Here is a 27754-nt window from a genome sequence, read left to right on the forward strand (position 1 = left end):
CTGAAACCCCGCCCCCTACCAAGTGTCACCTGTCAATCAAAGTCACCACCTCTACCAGAATTATGGACGCTATGTCTGAGAGCTTTCTGCTGCTAACTCAGCTGCTAGCTTGGCTACTAGCTCAGCGGCTAACTGGCTAACTGTAGACTGTAGTAGTAGTAGTGTGCGATGAATGTATTTCTACCTCTACAGCAGCAGGGGCGGGTTTATGCAAATCACCACTAAATCCTGAACACAGAAATCTTGAAACACAGTTTGTGAAGCCTAGCTCCACAATTCAAATCTAAATGGTTGAAATGCTTTTTACACCTTTTTTAGAAATACATTTATGACCTATTTAATGTGTTTAGAAGAAAATGTCTGAATTCACTTTATACAGTCTTTAAGTTAAGCTGAGACTGGTTATTCTTGCCTCACAGAGTTAAATATAACTAAAAACAGACACAGTGTCTTATACAGTATGTCTATTCTATATTATTAGAGTTGAATACAAACACATATTGTGAAAATAGTAGCCTTCTTATCTCAAATATTTGAGGGTGAACATACCCTTATTTTCCTTTTTTTCCAAGAGAGAGATGAGAAGATTAATACCAATGTCAGACATGAGAGTGGTACTAATCTTGCCCAATCATACCTCTGATCGGTACTAATCTCCAATCATGCTTCTCAAAATGTTAAACCATTCCTTTATAAACTCACTCACAATCTTGCTCGAGTATAATTAAACCTTCAATGTTTACAGCTAATTCTCCCATTGACCTTCATGCTGGCACTTCTCATGGTTGCTAGGAGATTTGTGCAACAGCTTCTGCACACCAATAAGCATATGCATAATTACGCACACACATACACCCACCCACACGTGGAGAACTGTCATAATATCAAACTCTCGTGTGTGTAGTGTCTGTTTACCTGCAGTGGAACATTCCAGGCCATGTAGACGTGACTCTTGTACTGGTCCATCCAGACCTCAGCCACCCTCAGAGCGTTACGGCGTACATGAGCCGTCAGATTCTCTGTGTACGGTTTGTGGGCTCGTTCGATGTGAGCAATCCTGGAGCAGGGCAGGACCTCCACGCTGCCGCCACACTGCCATACCTTGGTTACACAAACACAAAAACACACACACATAAGTAACTGCAGGGACTTACAGGTATGGATATTATTAGAACCTGTCAGATAGATGCCAGTCAAACCTGAATACTTAAAATAGAGGATTAAATCACTGCTGCAACTGAACCCGCTTGATAGAATTAGCATGAATAGAAAGGTATCACAAGAAAACACTGAACATGTCCAATCAGGTGCTTGTTATTTCTACCACTTTGCAGTCTGTTGACAGTGAAAACTGTCAAATATATCACAGTCTGCACAGGCCTTGCTCACATCATGACAGGTCCATCAAATATGGATATGGTTCACCACAAGTGTGCATTTTTCTGGCATTCATTTTTCAGTTGTGTATGTTAGGCCTGTTACTTTTATCTGAACTATATAAGAGGTGTAAGAGCATGTTACAGGTAAATACGCTCCACCAAACATTCAACTACAGAAACTTCTCAACATGTATTTTTTCAATTGAAACAAAAGAACTTCAAAAGTCACAAAGACATTGAGTCAGACAGAGTTCAAAGAGATAATAGATTTACTGTGCATCAAAAGTTTGATACAAGCAAACTGAGCACTGCATCCATGGATAACAGGCACTGAATAACAAAACAAAACCTCCTCCTTATATACCTGTCTGAGCTCTATTTGCCTTGTTTCCTCCTATCCTTCACATGTTTAGGGATTTTACACGGTTATTTCCAGAATCTTGTCTATGAGTCCCGGTGCTTAGCATGAGATTTAGACTCTATTATATCCAAACCTTTCTCAAATTACCATTGTATTGACTGAGTTTCAATAATTGGTCATTTCGATTCAACATTATTTCTGGTCCTGAGGTAGATTTCAATTTTTAAAAATGGAACAAGGTCTTTGTTCATCATAATACTGTTTATATTTTGTCAACATGTGTTTTTAACAGATATCTTTCTCTTCATTACAGATTGATCCTTTGATCCTTAAACTGTCCTCAGCACACATCAATGGACTTTACAACTGCTTTCATTTCCTATTTTAACTGCCATGAATATGATTTGTCATTATTTGATGTTTTGTTAAATATATTACTTTTTTCCTATTTATTTTCATGGATATTGATTTTGTTTTTGTAACACTGTGTAGGATCTTATCTTGTATTCCATGTTGGGCATTTAAAATCATTCCCTATGTACTATATAGTGCACCACATTTACCCTCAGCCAGTTTATTTGAGTGTCTGAATGCTGAGTGTGTAAATATCTCCACTATATTTTGCCTTCAAATATTCTACCATGGGACAAAAATAAGTAGTGTCCATTGCATGTACAATATTTTCTGCTAACAATCCCACAATACAATCCACATTTTAAAGATGTGAAAACTACCATCACATGATTCTACAGCTGATGGTGATGACACAAAATGATGATGATTAGTTAGTGTCTGAAATCTTGATTTGCTGCTCACTATTGAGTGAAGTGTTTAGTGTGATTTTGGATACAGACAGCGATGCGAATCTGTGCTTAGAAGTTTAAAACTTTAAGTTTATGAGGAGAGACATTCCTTTTCGTTTTTAGGAATGATATTTTTGTGGGAAATTATATTTTTGGTTCTCAAGATTTACTTTCAGATGGACTCATTCCCTTGTGGTTGTGTGCAGCCGGTGAGCTACATTTATTTGTGTTATGTTGTGTAATGCATATGGGTTTATTTTTGTGTGTGTGTGATAAGAACATGTCCTTATATTGCACATTGTGTATTTAAACAGTTCGATGGTGGCTTATGATGGTGGCTTATGATGGCAATGAAGTGAGAAGGAAATTAAAGCCATCTGTAACCGAAGACAGTGGTCCTGTGTATTTCCTGGAGGGGGTGATACTTAGTCTTCAAATTAAATCTTTCACCCCAACTCATTTACAGTGCTTACAATGAAACTTCCAGTTTCTTTTCAGCACTAATTGCTATTTCAATTTCTTTCACAAAAAGTGTTTTGACTGCCAATTCCAACCCTCACCTCTTTCCGGAAAATGTAGCCTTTTCCAGTTGCCACTACTATGTTTAGTAAATAGATGCCTTTGCCATGGCAACACAAATTTCTGACTTTCAAGAGGTAAACCAATGCAAATTTCAAGCCCCTAAGGAGCTGAGTGTACCGACCAAACAAGTGCTGGAGAATGCTGACTTGAATGGAAACGCCCGCTTTCTCTCTATTCCAGTCTTTCACTTTGTTTGTGTGCGCTATAATCTCTCCTGCCGGCCAGACTCTTTCCCTCCATCCTTCCAAAGCGAAGAGCTACCGCAAAACAGCAGTGAAACTGTAGAACTGGCCCAGCGCCCAGGCAGGAGCACAAACTCCAGCCAAATTCGGAGATAATACACGCTTCCTTCAGAAATACCTCAACATTCTCTATAAAGGATTTAAAAACACGGGGTGGGAGTTTAAGGAGCTATTCTTCGAGTATAACAATCTATGTCTGAGCATGTGGGTGTGCAGAGCGAGATAGAGACTGAGACGAGAAAAAAGTAGGAAAGAAAATAGGAAAGATTCAGAAAACAGTGTGAAATATAAAACAGGGAAGGTGAAGGGATGAAAGAGAAGGGAGATAAAGTTAGAAGTATAGAGGGAAGATAAAGAAAGTGGAATAGAGGGAGAGAGAAAATAACAGCTCTTCCGTTGTCCTCTCCTTAAGTCTTTTCTTTCTTATTTTCCATATTTTTTCTCTTATAAAAAGCCTTCTCTTGTGGGATAAAACAGGGCTATGTGGCAGCTAGTACCCAGCAAACATCATGGAACATCATTTTGACACTAGGCAGTCACGGTTCATGTATGTGTGTTGGCACACTATGTCTGGGACTTGTGTCTGCCTGATTTGTAAGTGTGTCAACCAGACAAAACGCAGCACATTTACTTCCCTAATTGTCTCTCAGTCTGTCGTCTCCACTTTAACGCGGAACAAATCTGACTTGTGGACTTGTGGTTTTAAAAGTTTTAATGAGAAAATGAGAGGCGAAAGACAACAACAAATGAAGTTGTGAATAATAAATCACGCGGAGGACGACCGCCCGTTGTGATAAAAAAAGACAGCATTAGACAATGAGCATTAAATATGCACAATATTACGCCACGGCGCAAATGAAGCTTCATAAAAAACAATCTTTATCACAATGGGAGTGTGCAGGCCAGAGATATGGAGCGCTTCTGTAGAAAGTGGAGAAAAAAACACACACACACACAAAAAAAATCGCTGATAACAAAAGATGCCTGTTCGGTGTGAAGGAGATAGAAATAGAACAAACTGACTTAAACCACGGGGGTTAAACTCAACACATGATGAATTAGTTAGAGTAAGGGTAATGCCCTTGAGACACGTTTGCAGAACTGATTCTGTCAAAATATCACTGCTGAGTTACATAATCATCGATCTGCAAAAAGGGTCTTTCGCAGTGCAGTCTGCTTCTTTGGCAAAAAATGGAAATATTGACTTTTTCCTGTCAGCCTTGATGTGTTTGTAGTCAAAGTATGTGGTATGAAATCACTAACAACAATGACGTGTGTGTTTGTGTGTGTAGGCAGGGTTGTCAGAGCTACATTTGATGTCAGGTTCTGACTTCTAATATTCCGTGGCACTAGAAGTGTTGGCTGTAGAAATGAAATGTCAGTACTCTGGCAGATATTTCTGCTAACCTTTTTGTTCCCTTTCAACCGTTTAAAAAACCTGACAGACAGACAGATGGAAACGGGTAAACCTGTCCAGCTCCAGCCCGCCCTGTTGTACGAACAACCACACAGTGAGCTCCACAGTAGCTCTGAAGAGCCTCTCCACTGAAAAAGAGTTCATTTCAGTTCAGTGTTTGTTGTCATAGCTGCAGAGGGTAACTGATTTGCAGCGCTGAGCGTGATTGCTGGCCCCTCTTTCGGTGAATAGGCTAAAATGTAATGCGGGAGGAGCGGCCGACAGCTGGAGGCAGCATCTGATACGGGCCAGAAAAACACGACCTGATGAGGTCGCGGTGGCGATGGTGAGATCTCCTCCCGCAGACAGACCGTCTGTTCGTGGCCTTGCTACTTATGCTTCACTGAATGCGCCATCCAAGTCTCCTCTGTGCTTATGTCAACAGGTGTTCAAGCAATTTGTCTCTACAGTAGGGGCTTATGCAGAATAATTATATGCCAAAAGAGCTATATAATGGAAAGCAATCTCTATGGACGTTGCAGAGGCACTCATGGTCCCCACACTGCAAGCAGCTATGGGGAAAACCATTATTAGACTCATAATACTTGGCTGTATAGGTTTGACATTCAAGCCTCATATGGAGAAAGTCAAGGCCGAGCCCCACACAAAGAGCTTTTTATGAGCCAAAGAAAGACACATTACTGCCAATGACCCAAACTGTGCAAAAACAACAGGACGTTACAAGCCTTTGGCACATTTAGCAATTTATATTCATGACATTGTATGTTTATGATATCAGCTCAAAGCCATTTTAAAAAGAATATTTAGTGTGCCATAATTGAATCATGAGTATCCTTTGCTTGTTTGAGCTGAATCCAGCACCTCCTGCTGGCAGTGCAACATGACTGACCGAAAGTACAGTAAACTGTGGGCTGCACTCGCCACTCTACATCTGTCGCCGTGGAAACTGATAGATGCTTTGCTTGTTCCGCGCTTTAGTAATATTACCTGCTGTTTCCCTGTACATCAGCTTGTGATATTACACTAGTGGTATGATGTTTTTAAATCAATACCTTAGTATGGAATCAAATAAGTCTTGTTACATATTATGATGATCTATATTTTACTTTACTGTGCATTCTGCTTTTGTAGTGGGATGAAAAAGCACCCTGAGTAGGTAAAATGCAAGATGCAAGGATCAGCTTCATGCTTTCATTTTAAAAAGTGTCTGATCATGTGGTCATTACTATACTCAGTACGAGCTGCCCTTTCAAAAGCAAGAAAGCTTCTGAAGAACATTTTAGATGTAGTTAATAAGTTTACACCATAGAGACAGTGGCAGACTTGTGAGACAGTGCTAGATTTGTGTGACTGTGAGATAGGTTGCTAGAAGATATTAAACTTCTTCAGACTTCAAAGGTCCACTTGGTCCTGAGGAGCTGAGACCTTACCTGGAACTACATTCTACTAATCAGGTCACTTGGTGTTAGGGTTAGGGTTAGGGTCCAAAACCTGAGTGAACCTTAACAGAACAAAGAATATGAATCAGCTCTGAACATATTTTACGTCAAAATTACAACGGGTACAACGGCCTGTTTTGAGACGCCAGGAGAGTGTAAACTGTGAAGTGAAGAGGAAAATGGAGATATTCTTTGTTGATATGAGGAATAAGTTAAAGCAAACTGAGAATGAGGAGTTAAAACTGACTTTGGGTAGGTTTTACATGGTTCCGTTTGAGATCGGGTCCAACAATTCAAACCTGTGAAGACCTCTCCTCAAGTGCATAAATAAAATAGCTCAGTATCCAAGAGAGTGGCTACACCTTTAACCATTTTGGCTTTGGCTCCTACTTCATCAATTGGATTAAGATTCTATATAACACACTTTCGGCGTCAACCTAAAAGGATGCAAATTAACCACATTACTTACTTTTTGCACATTTCATAGAAACTTTGGCAGTGTTTCTTGCCGCTCCAATAACTGGTCGAAGTCTGAGATTCTGCTACTGAACCATTTTGACTGGGGTGCTGAGGTTGGGGACCCACCCTATAACCACACAACTCAACCCATTAAATACCTTGGAAACCATGTCTAAACAAATCCAAATGATATGTTAGAGTTCAATTTTAACCTATGACTACATAGCATCAAAAAAGACCTGGAGAGATGATATAAACTCCCACTCTCTTTCCCTGACAGCATCCACCATCAATATCCCCTGAAAATAAAACTATTTGCCATGACCCCTGTTCATCCACAACTGGGCTGGTTCTCCTCTCTAAATTCAATAGTGAATATATTTGGCTGAAAAGGCAAAAGGCCCAGGATCAAAATAACTACGGTCCAAACAACATGGCTTGATGCACCAAATTTTGACCACTACTTCCTTTCCCAACAACTTTAGTATATCTGACACTTGATAAACAACTTAATTTCTGCTTGGCTTGATATTGAACAGACCATCTGTAAGGATCTCCCCATTCAGCATATTACATTCATAGACAAATCAGTTAAAACCCACAGCTGTTTCAAATTTAACACCATAAATACCACTTTCACTGCCCAGTGGAACGCAAATGACACACTTAACCTTAAATTATCCCGTTCTACTGACCTAACACTATATTTAAAATCAGTGGTGAATCCATCAACTTCACTGCCTGGAAATGGAGAGGAGTAACCAGCCTGGGACAGTTCTCTTATCCATTTGACTTTCTTAAACAAACTTACTGTCGCTACCAGTACATACAGTTGAAAAAGACCATTAACAAGAAAACTGATGTCCATAACTCCCACATAGATCTACAAACACCTTTATTACTATGACAATATTGTTACAATACCAATAGACAAATGGACTTGAATATACATCAATCAGACATCAATTGGAAAACCATATGCAACACCACATTCTACATGTCATACAACTCAAAGATTCAGCTAATTCAATGCCAGGTCCAACACAGAGTACACATCACCATTCACAAGATGTACCAAATGGGCTCCACAGATAGCAACACCTGCACACACCATCCCACTGCAATAGACTCTCCTTCTCCCCTGGCATAGCTCTGTTAGACGATCTCTCCTGACTTACAATCCCACAACACCTGGCCGCTGTCCTAACCTAACAGCGGCCAAGAAAACCACCTTACTCAATTGGAAAGACAGAACAAAATTATCAGTCAACCATTGGCTCAATCTGTTAATAGACCACAAAATCCTATAAAAGCTCACATCAATTTGATCCCGTTCCATAACACCTGGTCTTCTTTCCTGGCAGTTCATCCAGAGCTGATTCCTTTCTATATAACTTCTCTCACTCAGAACCAGCCCCAGAATGACAACTCAAAATAACTCACAATGTGCTTGCTCAACACTGCTTATCGTGACTGCTACACCCCTTCCCTGTCCCCCCTCCACAACACACACACACACACACACACACACACACACACACACACACACACACACACACACACACACACACACACACACACACACACACACACACTCACAGATGCAACCTATTTAAATTTTTTATTTATTTATGATTTTGTTTGTTATGTGCTGTTCGTGTTGTTGTTCTGTAAATACTTTTTTTTCTCTCTTGTAAGTACTTCTGTTATCCACCCGTGGTAAAGGATAAAAATAAAAATGTAAAAAAAAAGAAAGAAAATAGAGTAATGAAACGAAATAAAAATAATAATAATGATATATATTTTTTAATAATGTAATGAATGGATGTGCTCCTGGGAGAGATTTGAACAACATTGAAAATATATGAAATGGCAGTATTGACAGAAGCAGCTTTGTGGGTATATGAATTGTATAGATGCCTAAAATCTACATTAGGATATGCTTAAAGGAGAATGTCTATGAGTTTACACATCAAAGTACTTTCAGGTATTAAATGCTACTGCATATGTGAAAAAAGTTGTATAAAGCATTTTGTAGTTCCAGAGGGAACTGTGTGAAGGGGTCTGAAGTCTGAAGAAGAAAGAAATGACCGGACCTTTGTAGCCTGTTCTTCACCTGTGCTTGAGTCTAGCAGTTCCAGGCAGTATAATTTGGCATTAGTAAAAAAAATATTACATAATAATTGGCAATCATTTGAATAATTAAGTAATAACTCGCAATAATTTAGCATATTATGTACCAAATCTCTGACTGGTGGAATAAAAAATACAATAAAAGAATATATATTTTAAGTGCAATGCTAAATATGTGGAGTACTTTTATTATACACATGTGTGTTGGTATACGTGCATACATGCACATGTACAATAGCAATCAAAAGTTTGGATATATCTTCTCATTCACTTGAAAGAGATGCTGTGTGTCCAAACTCTTGACTGTACTGTATGTATACTGGTGGATATTCTTACTGATTTGTTGTTTGATTTCCATACTACAGATCTTTTGTGTTGGATTAAAATCAATAAAATAAGAATCATAAAAAAAGCACTGAGACATTCTATTAAAATACTTGTCTGGTGATAGAAATGAAAAAACACAGGTGGTCATGTCTGAGCATTAGAGTAGATTTTTGCATCTGATAGAGTGGAAGTGTATTTGTTTCACAAGACAGACTGGTGACAGATATTAAAACACTTCAGGTTGTAGCTTTCCTCAATTATGCAACAGCTGTGCTACAGATTAGGAGTAGCAGAACATGACAAGTCAGCAGATACTGGTGGATTTTATTATTGTCTTCCACTTCACACTAGCTGGTATGGAACACTTCTTAATATGGTGAAGCCTTTACACTAAACACCACAGCCAGTGTAGTCGATGCCACTGTGTATATGTGTCTGCATGGGTTCAGATCGCTGTAGATAGAATTACTTCATTTTCACAAGCATTATTAGTGAGATATCAGTGATATATTACATTTGAGGAGAGTATTTGCTCATCTGTCAGGTGTAAGTCACAAAAACAGTAAACTGTTTACATACAGCCTAGCTCCATGCAAGCTTCATTCTCCTCTGCCAAAAACTCATCTTCAGTCTCCATGAATGTGCCTCCTTCAATTTTTTCTTTTATTGTAGAGGATTACAAGACTGGAATAGGGGAAGCTGTTGTGTGTGGTAGCAACAGCAATCAACCACTCACAACTGGATATAATAAGAGAAAAGCCAATGATAGTAGGGCTGCACTGCAGTGTGAGTTTTTCTTTTTAAAGAAGATAGAGAATACAGCACAATAATCACCTTCTATAGGCTCACTTTGTCCACAGCTGTCCACTAAATCTGAACCTGACATGGTCAAGCCTGAGAGAATTACACACATTTTCCACTGTGATGTGCTCTTAACCCGGTGGCTCGGATCAGCATCGGCCAGGTCTGGTGTTATCATTAAACCTGCGCTTCACTGACACTAGACTGTAAATCACTCTGCACTAAGCCTGAGTCAACAGTTTCTCTCGGATTTCTCCTGTGCCCCTTCAGTCTTGAAGCTGTTCTAACACTTGTGTCCTCATGGGACTGATTTGCAGTCTTAAGAGCCCTCTGCCTCTTGAGATCCAATAATAAAGTCCCTGCAGTAACTGTTAACATTATATCTGCAGTTAAATTGGCTGAAAATGAAACCTGTTCAATCTAAATACTGCCAGGAAGTGCAGCAAAACATGAAAATTAAACTTGTCATATGGTAATACATGTCACAATCTATTAAAAAAAAAGAAGCAGTGATTTAATTGGATTAAGCTATAATGTTATCTGGCACAGCATTACGTTAGTAGTAATCAGCTCAGTTTGAGTGAGTCAGACTGAATGAATAATGTGGATGACTGATAAAGCCCCAGTTCTGTCAGAGGAAAGGTCATTCTTCTTTTCCTATATGCTGGACACGTCTTCTATTCAGAGTACAGTATTTCTATTTGGACAGACATGACTGCTGATGCATCCATCCATACAGGACACTAATTAAACTGTGTTACGGGTATTTTTAGTGTACGCTTGAGTTCAGACAAATACAGTATACTGATGTCATGTGGTTGCCATGGGTGTGCGGTTAATGAGATACAGGTTCTCAAACTGACTCACCCTGATACCCAGCTCCACGTTTTCTCCTCCATAAATTTCCATGCCTTCGTCTAGCAGGCCAATCTCCTCAAAGTACTTCCTGTCGACCACGAAGCAGCCGATCAGAGCGGGGCTCCTAAAATACACGATGAAAAGACAAAAGAGAGAAAGAGCAAAAAAAGATATAGATTTTGTATTTGAATTAAATGTAATTATGGGGTTTAAATGCAAAATTCTCCTCAAAACATGCAAGCAGAAATATGCCTGATCCAAAAGCATCAAAGGCCCTGAAAGTCTATTTTTTTCAAGTATGCTGCACATTCAGTGCTCTAAACATAGGCTTTTATGATAAACCTATGCAGTACATTAGACTTCCAAATAATCCAGCTGTCAAAATGATGCCTTCACCTAACACAATAAATTCGGGACATTTGGAGGAAATCCAGGGGAAAAAGCAAACAGATCTTTCATCAACATCAAACTGAATCAACAGGAGTGAAAAATAACTCCTATTAGTATGCTGTCAGTCCCACACATCTCCTCTTATCAATATGAAATACAGCACTGCTGCAAAAACAAGCTTGTTTGGGGGAATTTCTCCTCCTTGTGGATGCACAAACTGGCAAACCGCCAAAAACTCTGAAGCCCAAAATGCTAATAGAAATGGGCCGTCCCACCTCTGGCTTTGAAGACATTCTTTTCTCTACAATCTGCATGTAGCTGCATGATACAATCATAATTAATACATGGAATATTGGTTATGTATTTAATACATATTCATTCATATCTCAATAGTATCACATTTATGGTGTTGCTGCATCATATCAAACACCATGCTGACCTGCATTGCTTGCTCTGCTGCTAATTAGCTTTCCCAGTTACTTAACAATAAGGTTTGCGTCTCCAGAGTTCATGGTTCCCTAAGTGTCTACTTTTGACGGAATGAAAGATGAAACCAGCCTTTAAATTGAATATTTCTACAGATTGTGCTGCTCCACTCTCATCTAATACACTAGAAGTATGTGAAGTTGTTTGCTCAGGCTGTGCCCATGGCAAGCACAGTATGTGGAAATATTGGATTGAAATGTGTGTGGGTATGTTAAATATCTGTGGGATCATGTGGATAAAAATATCATGTTTTGAAACCCCCCCCCCCCCCCATCAGGTTGGGAATGCTGTGTGACAGATCAAGTAAAGTGCTGATGGATGATATTCTCACAAATGGGGCTAGCAAACCTGGAGAGAGGTAAATGTACCAAGCTGTGAAATATATAACATATTGTACACTATTTGTTTCTTAAAACCCTAACCAAATAACACAAATGAACACGTTCTAATAAGTATTCATACCTACAGTACAATGGCCTCTGCGTGTGTGTTGTGTGTGTAATCATATCATATCTTATCTTATATTTCCTTTACATACATTAAGGAACACCAAGCTTTCGACCTGACCTGAGCTGGTCTGTTCCTTTGGCAACCAGGAATATTTTGAAGTCTTTTATCTCATGTGCAATTCATATTTTAAACACTTCCAAGTGATCAATACGCAAAATGTACACAGGAACTGATATGCACTTATAATTTATACTTTAAATATTTGTATGTATTTTAAGAATGATTTTATGGAGTTTATGAATTCTATGGATCTTTCTATGGAATTTCTGTCTCCTGTATGTCTGTTATTGGTGAGCCAAAGGCAATTTACCACCATGGTGGACAATAAAGTTCTATTCTATTCTATTCTATTGGAGACACGCTCACTCTTGGTACCAAGGTTGCAGTGCGCTAATGGATTGGCATCACCAAACCCTCCGCTTCACTTCTCCTCCCACAGGATTACACAGTGCCTCTCCAGTATGCCAAACCAGCATTGTGAGATAATAACCTCATTGTATCCCAGGAAAATACCAGTTTGCTGGTGTGACATTGCAGCACGTGTCATGCACGGACACCAGAATAGAGCCCAGTGTCTATTCCCCTCTAAAAGACAAGGCCACAACATTTAGCCAATAATGCAGGGCTCATTATAGCTGATATTGTTCATTAGTGGTGCAAATTCGATTTGCACAAATTGAATTTGCAATTATTTGAATGACCAAAACCAATTAACTAGTGAACGTGGGATTTAAGTTAATAATAAGCAGACGGTTTCACTTTTCATCACCTTTGAACAATATATCAAACAGTAAGACTATGGGAAAAGAATGTTAATAATTTTTTCTTACTTAATCGAAGAATGTGAAATGATATGAAACCTACATATTTACATCAGAAATTAGTATTGTTTTTAACAAAATACCTTGAAAGTCATCAAACACTGACAACACCTTGAAAGAGTGTTGGTGAGCAAAGCCAGTGACAAAGTGCACTTGAGAAAAAGTATTTAAAATGTTAAAATGAATAATTGGGACTATCCATCTTCCTCCATTACAATATTGGACAGGATACGTCCTCTTGTCTTTGTCTGAATCTATAAACACTGCACCATTGATTCGCTTGCCATGAGCCACAATAACAGACGTATTATCCTCCTGCAGATATTGGTGAGTAGGCAATTTTGCTCTTGTTGCTGGGCTGTTTTATTGTAGTAGCCTCTGCAGTGTCTCCAAGCAGCCTTTATCTGTCATATTGGCAATGTTTTCCTGGCCAACAGTATTGAAGATCTGTACTATTATATCCAGAGTATGTGCACTGACTGTACACACTGTGGGTCGCATCAAAAGTGATGTGATGTGTAATAGTGGAAAAAAAAATACCTGCTTCCCTTCTTCAGTATGTTGAAGAGTAGACGTGTTGCACTTAACACTGTGCTGCATCCCTGAGGTTTTACATGGGTTGGAATATATTGACACGACACTTACCAGAATTTACATGCATAATTATTCATGGGGATTAGTGTTCAAGAAATTATAATGTAAAAATAATGAGCTTAGTAAGTGATCTTATCAAACCTACTTCAATATGCTTCTAGTCAAATTATTAATAATTAAAACTGCGCTGGCAGATTATTTTGCTGGTGTCTGACTTTTTTTCATGGTAACAACACATTTTCTTCAATGACATTAAACTGTCTAACTGGTTTCTTTATCAGTTCTTATCCCTTTTGTTGAGCTAAAAAAAAAAAAAAAAAAAAGTCTTGAAGTTCTCATTGTTACCTGATAGGGGCAGTGTGGTTTCGTTGAGTCCACCAGGACTTTGGTGGGTTGAGGTATCGACACCACAGCTCCCAGTCGAAACCCTGAGCAGACAGTGGGTACTCTTCGATCTCGAAGGTGTCGTATTTGATGTTGTCAAAAGAGGGAGATACTACCCGTGTCCGGTCCTCCTTTATTCGCTGAAGAATAGGTTCTGCCCTATAGGACGAGACGGCACAGACAAAACATGTTGAAGCAGAGACAACATATGAATCCACTGGTTAGTGGTACATTATTGGCTCCTGGGCTCAATGCATAGATAATGCCCCTACAAATCATTATAATCTTAAGGTACATGCTACAAAATAATATACCATTTTAACAAGAAACTACCTCCTAAACTAAACCTGATTCCAGTGGATAAAAAAAGACATTGCCATCCATTGAAAACTACAACATACAGTATAGTCTATAATAAAGTGGGAGCACAGGCAGCTAATGATCGAGGAGGGACATCTGGATGACTTTGGTTCCTACAAAAGGTTTTTCTTTTGTAGTGGGTTAATTTCCCCAAGCACTGAATCCCAAAACCAACATAATCAATGTCTTTCATGTTAGCAACAAATCAAATGTTGTGTAATCTAAAAGGGGTGACCCCACAGAATTATCACCCAACTCTACAGCGTCCTACCAGGTTTTGGGTCTGTTTTAGCTATTTGTTTTGTTGGCTGTAGGGTTCAACTTGTTTCCATAAGCTCTTTTCAGAAAAAATCAAAAAGCAACAAAAAAAACCCTCATTGTGTTCTACCTGCTTAGCACGGTAAATAGCAGACAAAGTTAAAGCTGTTGAAAGAGGAAAATTAAGTGTTGGTGGGTACCAGACAAGAACTAAAAGGAGAGTTCACATACTCTCTTTTTAGCTCTTGCATTCATTAGGTAGTTGGATACATGTCACATGATACAATTGCTAATATTGCTTAATGTCTGCTGACTTAAAACTGCACCAGTCAATACAGTATGTCTTATACTGTTATGTACCCTAACCCATAAGATAACCCTAACCCTAACCCTAACCATGCATGTACAATACAGTATGTATTATAAACATACTGTATTGACTGGTATAGTACATAGTGGTATGGTACGTGGTACATACAGAACTGGGTGTTACTTTTGATCCATTGGATCAAAAGTAGCACCCAGTTTTGCAGTTCTCCTCAGATCGATGGGGCTTGTTAGTGGCTTTTAGTTCATTGTTTTGTTTCTCCACCAGGCAAACTCAGTTCTTATCAACCTCTCTTCCAGCCACAGGAGACAGCTGTTTTCAGCACCACTTAACCACGTTACATGATCAAAGCTGCAAGACTGACAAAGTTAGGGACCTGAACATATACATCGTGGAGCATTTAACAGATAACAAGTCGAATATTTGTGTTGTGTTTACTGGATGTGTAAATAGGTCATTTTGCAAACACATTAAATGCTGGGAATATGGTCACTGCCAGCTCTCCTTATCAACTACTCAACAACTCCAATGGAACTTTAATTCAAGACACGGAGTGCAAACATTTAATTCTTAAGACCTCTGCATTTTGACTATATTTAAATGGATACAACAGTAAAACTAAACCAAATCTCTGAGAGTGCAACAACTGTATTCCTTTCTATTAAATATTGATGGCTGTTATAATACAGCAATGCTAATTAAAGAAACAAGAGCAAGACAAGAGGGAATCAAAAATGCCAAGAGCACAATCACCTGAATAAAAGAATGTAGCAAACAGTAGGGATTGAAATAAGAAAGCAAAGGGGACTGTCAGTCCAGGCTGGAAGTAAGGAAATAAATCTGCAGTCCTGACTAGATTAGGAAGACGAGGAGTGAGGATGGAGCTGAATCAAGGACTGAAGGAGTGGTGGACAGTGCTCCCTGGGGAAGCTAGAGTAGGATCAGTTTGCAAAGTGTGCTAGCAAAGTGTAAAGTCCTGGAGAGATCGTACTGCACCCCACTTAGAATCGTAAGCCATTCCCAACGTTCTGAATTTAGTCTGAGAGGAACTGGTTGAAGTGGATGTATTCAATGCTACTTCAGGGCAAGATTGACTGCAGCCATAGAGAGTTGAGAGGGCCTACAGAGACCCCAGATGGAAAGCCAGAGCCTGGACTACCAACTAAGCACAGCCCTTGATCAGGTAATATAGGATTCAGTGAATGCTGAATACCAAAAACCTGCTGGGCTGTGGCTGTGGTGATGGCCTTGCTTGTCAGATGGTTTTTAAGATTCACACAGGGCTTGTTAACAGTCTGGGCAGTAATCGCAAGGGTGCTGTCCATACAGATGTTTTACCGAAGGCGGGTGAGCCGAAGGAGAGGAACACTTCATTCAAAGAGATTGAAGCAGGTGGGCAGATGGAGATTAAACCACGGATAACAGCTCCACAAAGAGACTTTGGACTTTAGTTCTGGGTGTGCGTGTTCAAAACATGTGCTTTAGAGTTACTTCATCTGCTGTCATAGTGCCAAAACTGTGTTGAGTCATCCTCCGATTTTTAGTAGAACTCGAATGCAAAGTTCCTTGGGTGGTTTTGAGATGTAGAGGATTAAAGCTGTCATCCTTGATATACAGTAAAATTATCTTTTATTGGTCAAAATAACACACTTCTCTAATCTGATGTTAACATCCTAGCACAAAGGGGTTTTCAGATACAGACTTATGATTCTGATTTCTGAGAACTCATTTCACTTGGGTTAATAAGGTTCTGTCTGTTGAGGCTTTATAGAAAGCAATGATTTTGTTGAGAAAAGTATACAGTTTAGTCATACTTAGTTTTAATGTACATAATTGATGTATTCATTGCTGAATGTCCAAGAAGTCATTACACCCAAAAACGCAGACAGCAGCTTATAATTTTGATTCCACGACATTTATTATAATATATGTATGTTGTTATGTTTTTTTTATATATTAGCTCTTTTTGAGGTCAGACAAAGGTTCAGGATTAGACAAACATCATTAACTTGAAATGTACACACCATTGAAAATGCCAAGGTAATTCTCAGTGTTGTCTTTTATATTTTGTGACCTTTACAATGCTAAAAAAGCTCATGGTCAGTCCTGAAATGTTCTTCAAATGACTGGTAAAACAAAAAATCCAATGTCTGGTTAATGAGAATGATAAGAGAACTGACATTGTTGCACTCTGACGAAGACGACTATTCATCTGGTTGAAAATGATTCTATTGATCTGGAAAAGATACGGCAGGCGACGGTTGAAAGAAAAAATTAGAATCTTCACATTCTTAATCTTGTGGGACAAACTTCCGGAGGCTGTTGTTTAAATGCAAACTACCCTTGACTGTCCCATGGGAGAGAAACATAAACGAGGTACGGTGCCTCGCAATCATTCATGTTTCATCAGTTCAGCCCCCACAGAGGTATGCTATGGTAACATCACAAAGAGCCAACATCAGAGAGTAGGAGGGAGTCTTTTATCCTGCACACTGATTGTTCGTTAAGAGGTGAACCTCGCCTCTGGCTTACTTCTTTTAGTTCTATACACATAAACAGTGGAGCTGTATATTAATACATACAGTGAGCCCACCGAGGAAAGCACAGAAATTCAGTTATTGGAGTGAAATTAAAATTGGGTAACAATCCAATTAGTGAGACCTCCACATCAAAGACGGCTCTACCAGTCAAGGTAAAGGTTGCAATGTTCACACAGTGAGACATCATGGCAACCTAGAGGAAACTATTTTCTCACAGTTGGATACTAAAACATGTTATATGCTCTGAAACACACTGTGGGAGATATCGGACAAGAGGAAGTGTAGCCTTGGTGAATGGCAATGATGTAATACCTACTAATGGCAGGGTTGTAATGGCTATTTATTTTACTGATGTAATTACACATTTGTTTCAGTAGTTTCATTTTCTGTATTTGATGTTTTTCTACACAACTCTCCAGGAATGTGGCATCACAATAGTTTGCAGCATGGACACAGCTGCTATACCTTGAAGTCTGTCTGTTTGTATGGACATCACATGATGTAACGCTACATTATATGGACAATATATTTGAACCCAAGCATTTCTATCATTTGTGCCCCATATATAGATTTTTTCTACTCCTTACACCGAAATTAATAGATTTTTGGTATTAATCAGAACAGCTTTAATTTGTACAGTAGTAATCTGTGTCCTAACACCCATGTTGGAAACCACTGTTCCAGATGCCAGCACTAACCTATAGTCAATGTGCATTGGCTAATGTTAACAATTTGTGAAAATGCCAACTTTATTTTCAAAAAACAATGATTATGTTGTTTGTGTCTGTGCTTGTTTACACTGTAGTTGCCATGCTGGCTACACGGATTAAGAGAGGCATAGTAGTCTGTATACATGGCTCCTATTTATGCAGATTCCCACGCATATTGAGATATACAGTATACTTCATCATGTAATTATATTATTTTAGATGTTCTCCATGTCCAGTGAGATGTATAGAGCAGCATACATACAGTAGGTGGTGATGATGAAACCCCCGTAATTACTTGTTTGCCTCAGAATAGCCAACATAGCAGATAATTGCAATGTATGGTAGAGACAATTATGTAGATCGAGCAGTCAGTGCTTTGTTGGTAATTATACAGCAATTTCTCAATTTCTACAAAAAAAAAAAAAAATGAGTGAGAGGGTGGGCGGGATTCAAAGAACAAGACGGGAGAAGAAAAAACAAGAGCTAGCAGGAGTGAGAGGAAAGTGTTAGCAGAGGACGACAACGGAAAATGGAAATGGTAAACATGCATACAGTTTCACATTACTACGAAATCATGTGTGTTACATAGAGTACTCAAGTTAAACCATGAGATATTTAAACACTAATACAAATTTCTAAAGCCTGAAGAGAGAGGAAAAAGTAGACCAAAAGAAAGTGTTTATCTCCAGCTGAGCTCTTTTGTGTCTCTGCCAAGAATGATTTCATTAGTCATAGACCAATAGCCCCTCTGTGGTAATATGTGGGAGTTTTGTGTGGGTTCTCTCTCTGTGCGAGTGTGTGTCTGTGGTCTTGTGTGTGTGTAGAGGTGAGAGCGAGAGAGAAAGAGAGAGAGAGCTCGGGATGGAGTGGGTGGAGGAGCAGGAAGGGGTTAAGAAGCTGGTAAGTGTCTCTTGTCTAATCTGGAACACAGCAGCAACAAATGTTATTTTGGATCCAACCCAGACATTGTAATGAAGTGTGTGTGTGTGTGTGTGTGTGTGTGTGTGTGTGTGTGTGTGTGTGTGTGTGTGTGTGTGTGTGTGTGTGTGTGTGTGTGTGTGTGTGTGTGTGTGTATATATAGAGTGAGAAAACAAGACAGCTCGCACATTGTGTTACTTACCTGTGTGAATCGGTATTATATTAGTGTGTGCTGTCATTCAGGTGTGTGTGTGTGTGTGTGTGTGTGTGTGTGTGTGATATTTTTGAAGCTGTCAGAATGATTAACAGGTACATGGCGCTGCTGTTGTATCACTGTGTCTCAAAGAAGAGACCTTGAGGTGATGAAGTATCTGCATCTCACAGAAAGAGACATTCAATTTTACTGACATTAAAGTTCTACTTGTGTCAACATAGCTGTCTTGATATAGCATGGTGCTGCTATATGAACCTCATCTTTTAAAAGGTTAGGAGCTGAAGTTCGAATAAACATACATTTCCTCATCACGATGCAAATGAATTCAGGAGGAAGCTCAAAACTCTTATCTAATATTGTGTACTGTCAGGGGGAAATATATTATTGTAGAAGAATGTAAAAAAAACAACCTCTAGTAAAGAAACTGTACACTTCAGTGGGACACATGTAGCCTAGCTTAGCTTGAACAATGATGTGAACAAATTAAATGTGAGTTAATTACTTTTCAGATTAAGTTTTGACACAATGGATAATATAACAAGCTTTTAAAATACAACACATTGTTAAAGATGAAACCAGTGGTTTCTTACAAAAAGCAGTGTGTAGTCAGGCTCACATTTCAGATGTCTATGAGTTGTTAACAGCTCCACCAAATAGTGATTTTTTTCCCTCTAAACTTCTCACATAGTTTAATTTTAGTAAATGTTCAAATGACCCAATATTTCAGCAAAAATCAAAGATTAGAGAAAAAGTCCAAAAACTGCATCACCCCTCACATTTATCTGCTGACCCTTTGGAGGGGCTCAAGCACTGGACTAAACTAGCTAACTATAAAGTAGTGTAAACTAGCTAACTGTATATAAAGTAGTGTAAACTAGCTAACTGTACATAAAGTAGTATAAACTAGCTAACTGTATATAAAGTAGTATAAACTAGCTAACTGTATATAAAGTAGTGTAAACTAGCTAACTGTATATAAAGTAATGTAAACTAGCTAACTGTATATAAAGTAGTGTAAACTAGCTAACTATATATAAAGTAGTGTAAACTAGCTAACTGTATATAAAGTAGTGTAAACTAGCTAACTGTATATAAAGTAGTGTAAACTAGCTCCACCTCCAGCAGCTACAACAGTAACATGCTGCTCTAACACTGATGCTTCACTATTAATAATCTAATGATGTCATATATAATAATATATCACTACTTTTACTGTAATACTGCATACTACATCACTCATAATACTGCAGTACTTTTACTGTAATACTGCATACTACATCACTCATAATACTGCAGGACTTTTACTGTAATACTGTATACTACATCACTCATAATACTGCAGTACTTTTACTGTAATACTGCATACTACATCACTCATAATACTGCAGTACTTTTACTGTACTACTGCATACTACATCACTCATAATACTGCAGTACTTTTACTGTAATACTGCATACTACATCACTCATAATACTGCAGTACTTTTACTTTAATACTGTAATAATGTAAAAATGTGATAGTGAAAATGTGAAAGCAGAGGAGCACACATTTTATATTCTCATGATATTGCCAGTTTTTTGCAGATCAGCGGGGAACACCTACTAACCTAAAATCATATGACTCATTGCTGTTTTTAGCTTTTTATGCCAATGCATTAGAATAAGATTTGTGACAAATGAGAGGGGAAAGAAATTGCTGCAGTGTAAATGAAAAAGCCATTTTCACATATGTCTGGAGACACATTTAGCACACAACAGGAGATTGTCCATGTCAGAAATGTTCTCATCTATTGGAAATGCTCTGTTTGGTTTAGGCGAGGGGTGCAAAAGTCAGGACATGATGCAAACACTATACGCTGTGTTTGTATTTCGACTTTTTTAATCTTTTCATCAGACATAAAACAGCTTTTATTTTTGGCAGGGTAAAGTCTGTTTAATTTCTGGTCCTACTAATTTGGACATTTGCATTCACACATACAGTTCCTCTAGATAATGTCTGGATCACTTCAAGGGTGCAGTGCTGGCTATAGTCTCCAAAATGGTGGCTGAAATAGATTTGGCCCATTCTATTTCTTGTACGGAGGGACTGAAGGGTTGATTAAGCTACATGAGTCACACTGTACTCTACAGTACACTGGGCTGTCCACTGTGATTTTAAACAGTAATTACTTCAGCGACACAGTCAATTAATCAAAAATGAACACAGCCTGTCCAGTTGCTGTTCAACACAATGTCAGCTTTGATGAAAGCAGCTGCTCTTGGCATTCAGTGAATGTTGCTGCTTAGCAAGATGTTCATGTAATGTTTTTTTCTCAGCTTCTTTTCTTCAGTTTCATGGGTGAAAAAAACAACACACACCTGAGCCCACTCCCAAGGCAAACAAGCTGAAAACCAATGGAACATAATAACAGCAGATGAGACCTGGACTTATTGTACAATCCTGGAGAATGAGCCATTAACTCATTCTGTTTTATTTCTAATTCTCTGAACAGCATTGTGCATCAATTGTAACTTTTCCTTGTGTCAAGTAAAATCAAACACCTCAGGCAGTGTGTTGTTCTGGTTTTCTGTTGCTGGGACCACCAGATGCCACACATCACCCAAAAAAAGCACTGTATGTGTATGTGACACAGATTTAAATAGATCAGCTGTAAAATGCATTACACTGGATTTCTCTTTATATCTTGTTCTCAAACAATTCCAGCATTCAGTTTATTTTCATAATTATATCACCGTCCCAAATGCGTGCTGCTTTCAGCTTGCACTTCCTGGTTGGATTTGTTTAAATTTGCAGTAACAGATTTTTTGGTGCTGTTCGTATTCAACTGCAGAGGAGACTGACTGCTGTGAGCTGTCTTTATGTAGCTTAGCACTGCACACACTGCAGTTGTGTGTGGCACTCAATGGTCAACATGGCTTAATTCAGTGTTGTTTGTATTGAAATACTCTTGTTACGTTCTGTCAGCCAGTTCAGTTTGAAATGTTAAGTGTCATGTTGTGATTTATTTTAATTATGTTATATTTTAACAATTAAGTGAATGCACTGCCTTCAAAATGTTTGGAACAGTAAACAGTTTATTGGTAAAATGTACTTATGTAAGTATACATTATTTTCAGGAGAAAATGTTAGCGGTGTTAACGGTGGGTTAACATATTACTACATTTAACAGAGCTGATCATTTATGATTTCTCATAAACAGAAAGTAACTCTTACTGTGAACATTTAACATAATTCATTTATTCACTTTACGTGGAGGTAAAATGAATAAATGTGATGTTTCCCAGATAATGTTCTTCTGCCTTAATGTCGCAGTTTATACATTTTCATAACTGAGTTCTACTGAGTAGGGCTGGGTATTGTTTAAAAAATGACAATACTAGTACTGATCCAAGTACCCTTAAATTAATACTGATACTGATTGAGTACTCAATTTGCTACCTTTTACATATTTTGTGTACTAACTTTTATCTGGTGTAGCAGGTGTGTAGTGTAGACACACTTTAGAGCGTTTAGGTTGCATCTTGGCTGCTGAATTGCTAAGTGCACTAACTGAAATTCACCGCGACTTCACCACCACAAACGGGTTCTAGCTGCTGTGACAGTGGGCCAATCACATGTTGCAATAAATCGAAGAATGCTTGCATTGATTGGCTGTGAGCAGGTCCATGCAGATAGTCACATTATCTAGCTCTGGTTGCAAAAAGGATGGATTGCAGGTATCGTTTGACAGGAGACGTTTCAATACTACTTTGTATCGATTTATTTCAGTCGATACCTTAAAAGGTATCAAGTAGCTATACCCATCCCTACTACTGAGTGAATCGTGATGCTGAATTTAGCAGAAGACCTTGTTACGCTCTGTGCCTCAACCTGTTTAAACTTTAAAAAAACAACCTTAAAACACTTAAAAATCACAAATTTTAGATTGGACTAAGTGAACAGGAAACGTTAGTGTTATTGTAATGTGAGATCCCGAGATCTGTGACAATAGCATGATTCTCATGCTAAATGCATCTCTTCTAATTTGTTTCAATGTTTTTTCATCTATGCTGTTGAATTTACTTGCTGTGCTTGTTTGTTCTTGTTTTATTGCTTCACATATAAAACACTTTGAATTGCATTTTGTGTATGAAAGATGGCTAATGCTAAATACATTCATGAGTTATTTATGAACTTTCTTTGTTCTTACACATAATTTCAATACTTGCCCAAACCAAACACCTCAAGCTTTTATGTTGTTGCTGATGTCATCACTGATGTCATGGATTATACCAAGAATGGTGGTTCAATTGTCATGGGATTGACTTTTAATTTGATTCAAAAAGGTAATTGCTAAATGATGAGAAATATCAAAAGGTTTGTTTGTATTGAAGTTTATTAATACAAATAACATTATGTTATTTACCTGGAGGAGATTAAATGTGGTTCTGCCTAAACTGATTATTGAGTCAATTTAAGGGCTTCAAGGGAGGATTTTTCTCAGTTAAGACAGGTTTGCAATTATCTTTGACCTTTGTTACACATTTAATACAGTTGCACTGTGTAAATGAATCATCCTTTTTTTTAGTAAATAAAAGTCTCCTACCACCTTCCACATCCTTCCTTACAGGCTTCCTTACAAGGTTAATATTGGTTTAAACTGACAAATACATCACAAAAAGATCTGTGAGCTTTAAGTTTATGAAACTCTGAAGGTAACAGCTATGAGAGATAATAGACTATAGACTCAACTCATTTTAGTGCTTTAGTGCAGGTTGTTGTATTAATATTCTGCGTTGAATGGTACTAATGGAGAAGTTACATGTTGTGTGTCAAAGTGGAAAAATGTGTCTTTTTATCAAGTCTTGATCGCATTATAATGATCAGATCTCCATTTCATACATGGATAAAGAGTGTTTTTGTGATGCAGGTTGTTGCCCAGAGTAACGACAGTCAAATAGAATAAGATCAGGACAGCAGGTTTAATTAGGCCTTCCTGGACCACGGCAAACTCAATTATTTAACAAAACCTCTCAAACACCTCTCATATTCTTTTTACACCAGGGAATCTGGAATTAAATCACTTCATTTCCAGCCTGTCACACAATCAACTTACTTCGTGACCCAAAATACTTAAAAATATGTCACAGCTGCCTCTTTGGCTCTCTGCAGCTGAACATTTGCACCTGTTTGAATGATGAGTTTAGAAGAAAATGGGTTACAGCTACACCCGTTCTTATTGGTCCTCAAAGAGAATGATCCCTTCATTAAATACGTTGTGTTAAAATTCTTTGCCATGGATCACAGATAAACTGAGACTATGTAGTTTGTGTGTGAAACCAGAAAAATCAAGGCAGTCATTGCAAGAAGATATCATGAGAAGAGAAGATAGACTGTTGGTGTGCATATGGAAAAGGTAAGCAGAAATCAATTTTCAGCCAGTTCACGATTGTTCGTTATTTATCTTTATTTTTAATCAGACTGTAAAAAGATTACCATCAGTATGTGCATGGCTTGGTTCTTCTTCGCCACATTGACTGTTTTTATAAGTACAACAGGGGTATTTTGGTGTATTTTACAAGATGAAGTGAGCATGTATGTTTGTGTTATTTGTCGCAAGCAGTCTTTGCAATACAAGCAGCTGTCACTAGCTAATGACTCAGTTTTGTTGCAAGGTAAAAAAAATAAAGTATGAGCAGGTTTTTACCATTGACTTAAATATGGAAGTCATGACAGCTTCCCAAAACCAAAGCCAAAAACTCTTGATTTCCCCCTGGTGGCTGGCTGCAGTATAGGTCATATGTCCCACACCAGTGGATGGGACATGAGCCAAACTGGAAAAAAACTGGGTACTGGGTAGAATCAATTTTATATTTTAAGTAGTTGTTTTGAATGTTCAAATGCTAATTTGTCTTAAAAATGTGTTTTTGATCATATAAAAAGGGGGTTTGACCTCATGACTGAGAGCTGTAAAACCTCTCTCAAACCTTTACAGCTGAGAGGATGCGTCAAAAATACAGGAACCAGTGTGCTGTAATGTTTTATCAGTTTCTCTTAAAACTGTATTTCTCATATTTGTGTTGTTTGCAAGTATTTACCAGAGTAAAACATAACCATTGCCTATAAATATTAAGACAACATCTCTCGTTTGTCTTGTATTATGTGTCCACCCATGACACCAAGCTGGCTGTAGACTTTGTGGAAACTGCGCTGTTGCTCACGCTGGTGCTGGCAAAGCTTGCCTCCACCACCCTTTCTGGAAGAGGCAGGGTCGCAACACATCTCACATGTCTTGCCTTGGGCCCACTCTGTATAGCGGTTTCACACTGCACTCCCTGTTTAAGCTTAGCATGCTGCTCGCTAATCCATGGATCATCTTGGAGTGGAGCCACCAATGTTAAACAAAACTGTTTTTCCATTTGTGGCAATAAATGGTTTGATCTATGACGTGTGTTTCTGACTGAATCAAATTTACTTGGATCATTTACTGGTGTAATTTTGCTACTGTGAAATTAGTTGGACCAACCGACTTAAATTATGTCGGACCCAACAAGGTGAATCAGCCCTAATAAATTATATTGACCCAACCCAACCCAAGTACATTAAGTTGGAACAATGGAATTGCTTACTGCTGAAAGAAAGCCATTTAATCTGTGGAAATACTTTCCATGATTTAACTAAGTTCATTCAAATTTGTTACTTTTTTAGTGTGATTGACAGTTTTTTATGTTTCCATCTCTTAGCTAGAGGATGAAGCTCCAACTAACAATAAACAACAAAGCAATAAACAACATCACAAGCTCAAGAATGTCAATGTGTTGCTGTCTTGGCATCATTTATTTCTATTTGTACTGCCCAGCAATATCGTAGCACAAGTGTCCTAATGAACCAACATGTTGTTTTTTACTCAGCCATCCATTCCACTCCATCACAGTCAGATGATCTCTTCGCAGGTCCTCAGTGTCATTCCCAGAGTCTCACGATGGTCTGCTTGTAGCTCCTCCAGGCTCTCTCAATGTGTTGAGTTTGGCAGCCCATTTCAGCATTGACATATGCCATAATGTTGTTGACTGTGTTATGCCTGTAGCCATCTCATCACTCACTATAGTGGGACCTGTCTGAACATAGTGCAGAGTCAGTGGCATCAACTCTCATCTGGTCCACCTCTCAACCAGTCAGACAACAGGCAATGTCTTATGTCTTCTGTCCTTTTATGCCCAGCATCCCAAATACCTACTTTTTCCTTTTCCTGGTCCACTCACCAAACATTCTTCCATATCTGTTCTGTCAAAATATTCAAATAGAACACATATTAGAGATGTAATTATTCCTGTGATGTATGAGTAATATATGGTAATCATCATCAATACTTGCAATACAAGCAATATTTGCTTTACTTGAATGAGTTATGAAAGTTATCCCCATACGTACAGATTCACCCCCACCACCGCATCCACGATAACTGGAATCATTTTTATTACAATCTTTTCCAATTTGCTGTGGACATTCATGGCCCCATGAGGAAGAACTTTATTATTTTCACTGGCAAGGAGTGCATCTCCTTACCTGTTTGTCATATAGTGACAAAACCTAAAGATACATTTCCTCCTGGACAATACATTTGTCATAATAACCTACCAAGTCTATCATTTTAGGTTTTCCACCCTTTCAAATGTTTTTTAAAATGACATTTTCTCTTACTCCTACTGTTCATCTGTTGCACTAGAAAGAATAATACAAAGAGAAACAAACATATTTTCCCTCTTACTTGGAGTGCAATCTATTCACCCAGATAGTTTTGGTGTGAAATGTTTTGGAGATATGTACCAGTCTGTCATCACTCCAAAACAATGGAGCTGAATGGCACTAGGTTTGTGGCAGGAATTTCCACAGAAATCTTAGCTGTATCATGTTTGTTTTCTTTTGTGCCTGAAGTGGCTTTCATCAATAACCACAAACTTTGTCATTTTCTTCTTTCCCTTCTCTCGATTGCCTCAACACAGAGACATCTCACAGCTTTTTGGCCATCTTTGACAGTGTAGTTGTGCTCACAGCAATATCATCTGTCATCATGTCGATTGGTCTAAATCATAGGTCTTGTGCAAACCTGAAAATCTGTGACATGGTGAAAATGTTGGAGCCTTATGTTGACAATACTTTAGCATTATGGATAACACTTTGTACCCAGACTTTGTATTTGGCTGTCTGACATTGTTATTTGGGTGCTGGGGATATATTACATCTGTAGGTTTTGAATCCTTCAAATTAACAAGCTGTTCAGAGTCATTGCACCTGGTGATGTCACAAGGGGGGCATAAGCAATGAATTACCTTTGATTAAACAATTAGCTGTGGTTTTTAGAGCCAGGAACACTGCCTACATAATTTACTGCCCAGTTTGTAAAACTTTTTTTGCTCTTGTCTGTGGAGTAGCCAGGCATGGAAGGAAATAATTAGAGT

The 27754-nt window shown here is 38.4% G+C and overlaps 1 protein-coding gene across 1 annotated transcript in view; it reads right to left on the reverse strand.

Moving 5' to 3' along the window:
* LOC128358906 (polypeptide N-acetylgalactosaminyltransferase 18-like) overlaps positions 1 to 27754 on the reverse strand; it is a 157779-nt gene that overhangs the window by 33420 nt on the left and 96605 nt on the right. The window contains exons 5-7 of the mRNA XM_053319309.1: positions 13948 to 14145; positions 10811 to 10925; positions 916 to 1101 (exon numbers count right to left, since the gene is read on the reverse strand). Of these exons, the coding sequence (XP_053175284.1) occupies positions 916 to 1101; positions 10811 to 10925; positions 13948 to 14145 (499 nt within the window). The remainder of the gene's footprint in view (positions 1 to 915; positions 1102 to 10810; positions 10926 to 13947; positions 14146 to 27754) is intronic.

This window comes from Scomber japonicus, chromosome 5, assembly GCF_027409825.1.
Source record: "Scomber japonicus isolate fScoJap1 chromosome 5, fScoJap1.pri, whole genome shotgun sequence".
Taxonomy (NCBI): domain Eukaryota; kingdom Metazoa; phylum Chordata; class Actinopteri; order Scombriformes; family Scombridae; genus Scomber; species Scomber japonicus.